This window comes from Hippichthys cyanospilos, chromosome 19, assembly GCF_059441005.1.
Source record: "Hippichthys cyanospilos isolate Australia breed blue-spotted pipefish chromosome 19, RoL_Hcya_1.0, whole genome shotgun sequence".
Classification (NCBI taxonomy): Eukaryota; Metazoa; Chordata; class Actinopteri; order Syngnathiformes; family Syngnathidae; genus Hippichthys; species Hippichthys cyanospilos.
Genome location: NC_142387.1, coordinates 2,960,958 through 2,970,299, shown reverse-complemented (window position 1 = coordinate 2,970,299; position 9,342 = coordinate 2,960,958). Strand labels below are relative to the sequence as shown.

The window sequence follows — 9,342 nt, the reverse complement described above, 5'->3', positions numbered from 1 at the left end:
TCGCGAGAAATTAATAAATTACGTTTTTGCCCGATTGTATGTACAGTATAGTGATTATAATGTACACATAAACTTTTTTTGTTTACTTGTTTTGTTTTTTGCCTTTGAAATAGAGCACCACTTGTCAAAATAATTGCATGACCTAAAAATTTTGCCTAGATCCACGCCATGTAAATCTATCTAATCATATGTTGTGTTGTTAAATGCTAGAAAATCAAATGTTATTATTACCGGTAATTGATGCCAATATTATTTGATAAATTTAGATTTTTTTTTTTTTTTTTTTTTTACAATAGGTCAACAAATGTTGATGCTGCGGGAGAAAAAAATTAATATATTTTTTTGTAGTCATTTAAATTGTGAACATATGGTAAGTGGAATTTATTTGCATTGGTCGGGATAAGGTAAACATCCATTTTTCTATAGCTGCTTAACCTCACTAGGGTGGCAGGCTTGTTGGTGCCTATCCTGATGCCAATAGGGTATAGTGAGGTGGATTTGAACTGAGGTCCCTGAACCGTGAGGCGAACATTCTAACCACTGAACCGAGCCACCCGGGAGGCAGGCAGTGAAATATACTAGCTTAAATCAGTCAAAAAAATGGTTTTAATTGTTTTATGAATTACAGAAGACAACTTTTACAAACTTGCAAATTTTGCAGTTTTTTGCACGGTGGATATGTTGAATTTTTTGTAAAAGGGATCTTTTTGAACTGTAGTGACAGGATAACCATTTCAAACATGGAATAGCATGAATAAGTTAAAAAAAAAAGTATAAAGAGGAGAAAAAGAGAAAAATGTTTTAAAACTAAAAAACATAAAAAAGTGTGGTGTTTTTAAAGGTGAAGTTGAGCATTTAGAATTTAGAGTTGGAAAGGTGAGAAATTTGTATTTTGCTACAGATAATCAGTCAAAATATGAAAAGAAAAATGAAATAAAAAAAAATCTTAGTTTCTATTTTATGTGGGTATTTTCATGGAGAAACTATTGAATTTCTGATAAGCAGGAATTTAGGGGATCCGCAGGGGTGCAACAAACAGTTTAAAGTAAGAACTGTTTGAATTGGTAAAAAAAGAAAAAAAATACAAGAAAAAAAATGTTTGTGGGTATTTTAATGGTGAAAATGTAGCATTTTTAGTAAATGGGACCTTTTGCCATTGGTGGGGGTGGGATGACCATTTTAAAATCGGAACAGCTTGAATAGGTAAAACAAAAATAAATCAGGAGAAAAACCATCTTTTTTATAATTTGTATTTTACTAGTAAAGAATATGAACATATAGCAAGTGGGAATTTTTGGTATTTGTTTGGTTATGCTGAACATCTTCATGTTTTATCGGCTTGAACCAGGCAGAAAATGTATAAATTAAATGAAAAAAATGCATATATATTTTTCAAATTTCATACATTTTTAATTTTTAATATAATAATAAAATAATAATACAAATTATTTTAAACATAAAAAAATTACAGCCAAGATAGGCTGGCGGGTGAAATGAATAAACTGTCCATGATTTGAACTCACATCCTGCTCTCTTGGAAAATTTATGTAAAATAGGGGTGTGGCATTTAGTAAGGTATTTGCGTGATTTGAACTCAAATCCTGCTCTCTTGGAAAATTACATGTAAAATAGGGGTGTGAGATTTAACAAGATATGTGTCTTCCCACTCATTTTAATGCATTATTCCTTATCCTTTGTATGTAAAAAACTCCCTCAAGTATGATCTGAAACTCTTGATTTCCTTGTATATTATCATAGAATGCTATTCCTGGAAATAAATACAGTACTGACAAAGAAAACATTGATTGCACAGCACTGCTTTGAGTACTTCTCTACACAGTTAATTTTGATGTCAGAAAAAGGCCTGTTTTTGGTTCTCTAATTTATTCCTCTGGAATAGGTTCCAAGCCAAGTGACCCTTGTGAGGATATGCAGTTAAAATGATGGATGTTTCGTGGCCGGACAGCTTTGGAACGATACATGAAGGGGGTGCAGCAGCCATACGGTAAGAGGCGCAGATTACGTAAACGAGAGGTTTTAATTCCCAGTTAGAAATGTTGGTAATGAAAAAAAAATCACATATTTCATTAAAAACTAAATGAGCCAAAAGTAAGATGTCATCATTTATATGCATACGTTTAACCATAGAATGTTTAAATGATCATGATATAGGTAGGCTTTTTCATACATTTTTTACCAGGGGATGTGGTCTTGGCCTTTGCCTTACAAAGGTTTTTTCTACCCTAGGTACTCAAATGGCTTTAAACATATTGACAACCACCACTTTATTACTCATGTAAACCTTTGGTAAGATCAGGCCCGAGGTATTTCAGGTGGCTTGAGAGTACAGTATTTTCATTTTGGTCCTTGTTTTTTGGCAGTGCTTCACCAACTTCTTAAGAGAAAAATGTAATGGACTACTGTCCTTTTTCATACTCAAATACAAGAAGGTCAAGAAAAAATACAAAAGTAACTTTTATTCAAACACACTTGACTTTTTGTACATTCTTTCCTGATTGAAAAGAAATGTTCACACAATTCTGCCGAGGTATATAGACTTTGGATAGCTGTTCCTCAAACTGGCCCACTGCACGAAAAAATAGTCTGAAAAGTAGTAAAGGATTCTCCCTGTTAGTGACAGTGACTCCACCCGACAAATGCTTTCAATAAAAACAATTAAGACTTTCTTAATTCCCAGAATTCCAAGCAGGAGTCCTGCTATGCAAACGGGAACACAGGTCCCTGGGCCGTTACACAGCACCTAAAACAAAATATACAGAAGGAAGGAGGGTCACATGAGAACATTCACAAGATATGGATATAGAGGACCCTAGTAAGAGTTGGGGCACCGAGAATTGAGAAACAAATTGACCCGGGGCTATAAGTCTGGTTCTCCTGGAAATGTTCAGATTTTAAAATGTAGGTGCTAAATTTACCGAAGTCAGAGTACAAGTCAAGTTTTTTTCCTCACTTATTTTCAACTCCCATATTAGGGGGGGGTGACTCAGAATAGACCCATTTTTTGCACATATCTGTGTTTGAATAACATTAATTTGAATACGAAATAAGTGTTATGTCATTTACGAGACTTAAAATGATTATATAAACCTCTAACTCTATATAGTATGCATCCATTTTAGACTGTTTCCATGGAACATTGCAAAAATGCATTTTTGTCAAGTACCACCTAATTGCCTCTTTGTTGTCGACAACTAAGCTGCGAGGATAATTTTTTTTCGGCGGACCTTGACGCATAATGAAAAGGAAAAGGCTTGACTTGTCTCCTTTCGCTCTTGGATGTGTGCTTAAACAAGCCGTTGAAAACAAAAATGCGAGAGCAGTGGCACGCATGTCAGCAGGTGGGGGGCACAGTGAAGGGCAAGCTTCCATGTTCTGACCTCACCACACAGTCGTCACTACTTGAGTAAAGACAGATTGGAAGAATATTCCAAGTAAGATGATCAGCAATCATTTGACTACCCGTGGAAGAGTAAGATGAGAAAGAAGAACGAGTTATATCCGCACACTGAAATGAGATGAGCTATTTGGCGCATCAGATAGTAATGATGACTTTTAGAAAAAAACATATTCAGCTGTGTCAAAAAATGAAGCATTGAAACTTCAAATTATTTTATTGTTGCAACATTATTTTCAGCATTTGTGTCTATAGGCATTTGCAGATTGCCTCACAGTCTTGTTTCGTTTCTGCCCACTCTCCCCCAAATACACAGTATGTTACTTGATTATACGATGTAGAAATGCCTCTATAAGTACAGTAATTTCATCATCTTAATAACAAACACCATGTCTTTTAATTGGACAGCCATGATTTACGTAGCCACACATTTTTTGGAAAATTAACCCAAGTTGCAGTAAATGGAGGATGGAGTAGTGATGGATGTATGCCATTTTCATTGCAATTTCTTAACTTTTAGCTTACGAACTGGCTAAAAGCAAACAAGTGTCACTACCATAAAATGAGCATTGATTGTTTGTATGATGCCACCTCTATTTGCCATAAATGCATCCTAGAATGCGTTGCTCAGCTATGTGTAAGAGATTTGTTCAATCAAATCCTATTTAAAAAAAAAAGCAAAATAATATAAATATCTGTTTAAACTTAATTCCGTCCAGCAGGGAGTTAGCCTCAGTCAGTGACTAGCCTAGAATTGAAAATAGGCAAAGGAAGTCTAAGAAGTGTAAACAGGAACTAAAACGGTTGCGGAGAGAGAGGACTGTATGGTGTTTTTGAAACATATGGCAAGTTTGGCACGTGTGTATCACAAATAAATAAATAGATGAATTTATCATACCATGTACATACTTGTTAAAGGAACTTGCACCATTTCATAAAAATGTTAACTTCACTCGTCTGGTCTGACTTGAAATGGGTCTAAGCCTGTAATGCTCCTGATAATGTCACTGTGAAAATTCAAATTATTCTGGAAGTGGCTTTCTATTCGGTAAAATGGCAGCACTGCGATGACAAAAACGTCAAACTATGACATGTATCAAATTAAACTGTGAATGTGCGTCACTGAAATCTATACAGTACATAAAGATATAAAATGATGAAGACTGCACTGGTTTTCAATGACCAATTACTTACTGAATTGGAATGAACACCGATTTGTGCATACCTGTAATAACTCTTCATATGCTTCAGAATGTTTACTCACCATGTCTGGTCTTAGTCTGAAGACGAGGGGTATTGAGGAAAATTGGGCAATTAGTGTGCTAAAAATGGAAGAACTCCATGACTGATGTACTTCACGGCTTCGTGGGATCCGATGAATGGTAAACTGGAAAACATCCAATTTATTTAATCTCCAAGGTATTAACATAATATGAAATAAAATTTTCATATGATCTTGACAGCTTTCAGATCCAAGTTTAATATTGCACCTTGTGTTAACATACCCCTCGGCATTCAATGCAGCCTGTTGAGCCTGGAAGGAGGGCTTAAGGTTTCTTATTTTTCCCCAGATGTATTTTTTTTTAACTTAATTTCTTGACTTTCTAGGAGCTTGGTTCTGAATCATTGTTAACATATCAGCCTTACAGAAATGAGGTCAGAAGTTCGATTCCCTCTCCGGCCTTTCTGTGCAGAGTTTGACTGTTCACCCCATGCCCATTTGTTTGTCTTTGTGTGCCATGCAATTGGCTGGCAACCAGTTCAGGGTGCACCCTGCCTACTGCCAGAAGATGAGAAGGCAGCACACCGGCAAAGAGTGAGCATAAGTGGCTAAGAAAATTGGATGGATGTATAAGATAAATGCAATCACAGCAGCAAAAATAACCTCCATATTTTTAAAAACGGAAGAACAATAAAAGTAGTGGTGCTTTAAAACAAACATAATTAGAGGAAAGGCGAAATAACCAATGAGAAAATTGATTAAATAAATCAATAAAATGTTTGTTTCAATTTAAAGGTCCTTCAGTCTTACAAATGTTCAATTATATAATAAATCCAAAATTCCATGGATTTTTTTTGTTTTGAATCACACTTATCCTTTCTTCTGTTTTGGCCTGATCATGCATCACATGAGCTTTGTGTTTTGTTTTTTAATGTATTACTTATATTCTGGTTTGTTAAGTTAGTTTTAAATCCTGTGTGTTTTTTGAACCAATCATACAACACTTGGGTCAACTCTATTATTTAAAAATGTGCTCTGTAATTACATTTTGATTGAAAGCTCTTTTTTTCACTGCAATGAATTTGGTCTATTGCACAACCTAAAACGGGTTAAGTAAAATAGACTGTTACCTGTGGATCAGATTCCTGGTGATTGGATTTTTCAAATGCACGGATTCTGTCTTCACTCATCCTGTCTGAATCCGCAATAACATATGATCGAGGTGAATAAGCACTGGAAAGACTCTTCATCAAGCGCAGGATTTCAGTAGTGTGACCACCTGAAAACACATAGACCTGGTTGTCATCTGCAATGAAAACAACAACAAAAATAACTATAAATGAAAATAATAATGCTTTTGACGGGTGTAGTGTACATCTACAGCACTAGATGGAGCAGTGGATCTCACTGCCAAAGTCTGTGGCAATGCAAAATTGCAGTCTCCAACTTTCTTTTTCTAAATCACATGAATGATTAATGTGATTTTGACAAATATTCCGCACAATGTTTTCTACCTTTTTTTTCAGGTTAAAACGTTTTAAGATTATTAGAGCCCCTTATCCTCACAAGGGTCACAGGCTTCCTGGTGCCTAAACCAGCTGGCTTCGGGCAGTAGGCACAGCATCAACTGGATGCCAGCCAATTGCAGGCCACACAGAGGCGAACAACCATTCATACACCCAATAGCACCTAAGAACAATTTAGTATGTACAATATACCTTCCATGCATGTTTTTGGAGTGTGGAAGGAAGCCGGAGTGCCTGGAGGGAACCCGCTCGGGCTTGAGAAGAACAAGCAAGCTCCACACAGGAAGGCCGTAGCAAGGTGGATTTGAACTCGGGTCCCTTTAAATGTGAGGTGGATGTGCTATTCACTGTGCCACCGAGGTGAGTCCATTTAGATCATTATGTATTATTTGTTGATTATTTTTTTCAGCATCAAACGATTCAGTTGGTCAAAAATATTTCTAGTTTGAATAAGGAATAACATCCATGCATCCATTTTCTATAGCCGCCTATCCTCACATAGGCTGTTGGCTTGCCGGTGCCTATCTCAGCTGTCTGCAGGCATTGGGCGAGGGACACCCTGACCTGGTTGTAAGCAAAGACATATTTTTGGATATCAGGCACTTTGATGCACAAAGTTTCTTATTCTGTTTCAGACTAGCCTGTAACCTGTACAAACCGTGTACAAAGCAAAGTTTAGATTTGTTGAAAGTTGATTTACATTGCTTTTTTTTAGCGTTAAAAGGATAGAGTTTAAGGTATACTTACACAGTTTTTTTTAAGATAATGATCTTATTTAAAGTCAAAACAAATGCTTTCTCTTCCTTAGGGGGTTAAAAAAATAATTGAGAAGCACTGAGATGTGCAGTTGCTCTGTAACCATCTCAGAGGTCAGTTAAAGAAGTATTGTGAAGCAACAGCATAATGAAAACCCATGGACCAGGCAAACTGCAATTAAGCCACTCCATAATAGATAACATTTAATTTTTTGGAAAACATAACCACTCTGTTTGGTTGATGAATGCCTAATGTAACTAATTTTACTGCCTAAGCACACATCACTGGATAGTAAAGCGGTTTTGATTTTGATTTGCACCATTATACACTACACACCTACCACTGTTTGTTTTAATACCCTGTCGCTGCTCTAGAATACGAATTGGTGGTTGTCACTTATGAATCTCAAAAGTTACAAAAATCAAGTTGTTTCAAAACTGAGAATTGAGTTTATAAATTTGCTATAGCAATCTCTAAGTGCACACACAATATCTGTTACTTACCTACGTGAGATGACTTAAGCAAAACAAGCACTGGCGGCTGCTCGCAAATTTACAGCTTTCTCAAGTATAACGTGGAATATTTTCAAGCACAGAACGTCCAATAACACACAGCGCGACAGGTGCTAGAGAATCTCATGCGTACAGTTGTAATTGCTACATCTCTTTTACCTGATCCCGCAACGACAAGGAGCGTAATCCGACCTTTGTTACCAGGTTTATAGTTTTCCCCATTCCTAACAACTGTATACAAACGCAGAAAAAATAGCATGCAAGCTGCTATAACAACGGCGCATCCTAATAGTACAGCCATGACAGGCATCAATTCCGCAAACAACTACTTCCGTCATTGACGAGCCACAAGTCAGCTTTGAATGCCTATACCGCCATCTAATGTATCGGTGCGTATTGCAAAAAATATCGTTTACTCGTTGTAGGTAGACGTTACTGGCTAAACTTACTTAACTTGAAGACATTGATTTTTCCGGGGCGTTTCCACGTTATTTTATTATTTGTCTCTGCGGCAGAAATACCGCCCTTTATCGTGTACGGTTGGATTAAAAATTATGGGTGAAGAAAATGGTATACGCTAAGAATATATTTATAATTTTTTCATAGCATATATGTGTGGGTGCTGATTAAAAATTCGTTCACAACATTGTTATTTGTTTGAACTATCAGCAGTGAAATGAAAACAAAGCTAATCGGGAAAAAATTTTCTGTGCAATAAAAATAAACAAGCAGGCCGGACACTAGGACCATGTCTCTCACCCAGTAGGCATGTCGCTATAAATAGCGGGCGGACACTAGGACCATGTCTCTCACCCAGTAGGCATGTCGCTATGATCCTTTGATGCTTTGAACCTGTTGGCTTTGTCTTTGCCGTTTTGGATTTTTTTGTATCAGTTTTGTGATGGCATGCGAAGAGTAAAGATCTCCACTAGCACAGCAACGTGTGGTTTCTTCGCAACGTCCGGGGTCACCAATGTGGCGAGGCGAAAAGAGTGATAATGAATTAACATACTGTACACACGTTGATCTAGAATAGATTTTATGCTAACAGTGTTGTTCGTTATTTAAGAGACTGTCATAACTTTATTCACGGATCCTGAGTGAGTGAGTGAGTGAGTGAGTGAGTGAGTGAGTGAGTGAGTGAGTGAGTGAGTGAGTGAGTGAGTGAGTGATGACTTGCTTAAGTGCGAAATCGGTCTCCATTAATTCTGACATGGAAAATTGCTCTTGGACTATCAAACAGCCGTAACAAAAGTTTTATGAAAAATGTGGCAAATTTAATCTTTGAATTTAGAATATTATAGACTACACGACTTATGTTTCAGTAGGTGGTGATCCGAACATGACTTTCAATGAATTGAAGGATAGAAAGCCCTTGAGACTTGCAAGCAAAATACACAGTATACACAGGCCAAGCAAAATACAGTATAACCCTAATGTGGAATAACTTGCCAATTAAAATAATTGAATAGATATATGGAGATGTTTTAATGAGGAGGTTAATTATACCGCACTGGAGAAAATTTGAGACAGCTGCTGACTACCGTAGTATCACTACTGTAAAAAACAATAAGAATAGTAAAAATTACAGTTCTCTTGCCACTTTAGGCTTCATCATCCTTTGCGCCCTCAGAGCTTTGTTTTTCTTTTCATCCCAAAAAAAAAAAAAAAATATATATATATATATATATATATATATATATATATATATATACACACACACACACACACACACATACACACAGTGGACCCCCGGTTTACAACGTCTCTGGTTTACGTTTTTTTCACCTTATGATGTCGACTGCAGCAGTTTTTGTACCATTTTACACCTTTTTTTTTTTTTTTTGCGCTACGACCAAAACTCCTTCTCAAGTATGGCGGTCAGCGTGCATACATGATTCTGCAAGTCTC

General features: G+C 36.5%; 1 protein-coding gene across 2 annotated transcripts; it reads right to left on the bottom strand.

Annotated features, from left to right (window-relative positions):
• Window positions 1–2,462: 2,462 nt before the first annotated feature.
• Window positions 2,463–7,750, bottom strand: alg14 (ALG14 UDP-N-acetylglucosaminyltransferase subunit). 2 transcript variants are annotated; one of them, XM_088401920.1, is made up of 4 exons: window positions 7,591–7,750; window positions 5,768–5,943; window positions 4,680–4,802; window positions 2,463–2,761 (listed from the first exon to the last, which is right to left on the bottom strand). In XM_088401920.1, exons 1-4 carry the CDS (start codon window positions 7,739–7,741, stop codon window positions 2,531–2,533), a joined length of 681 nt encoding a protein of 226 aa, XP_088258046.1. In that variant the 5' UTR covers window positions 7,742–7,750; the 3' UTR covers window positions 2,463–2,530. The 2 variants fall into 2 exon arrangements, with proteins under 2 accessions (XP_088258046.1, XP_088258047.1); XM_088401921.1 differs by having other exon boundaries at window positions 5,768–5,916.
• Between the last annotated feature and the right edge of the window lie 1,592 nt (window positions 7,751–9,342).

Bases quoted from the DNA above. Each gene is read 5' to 3' on its own strand.
- alg14 (XM_088401920.1), bottom strand. From the start codon at position 7,741: ATGCCTGTCATGGCTGTACTATTAGGATGCGCCGTTGTTATAGCAGCT. The intron at 5,944-7,590 runs GTAAAAGAGATG...TTTTCATTGCAG, and splicing joins CCTTGTCGTTGCGGGATCAG to ATGACAACCAGGTCTATGTG. The intron at 4,803-5,767 runs GTAACAGTCTAT...GATGTTTTCCAG, and splicing joins ACCAGGAATCTGATCCACAG to TTTACCATTCATCGGATCCC.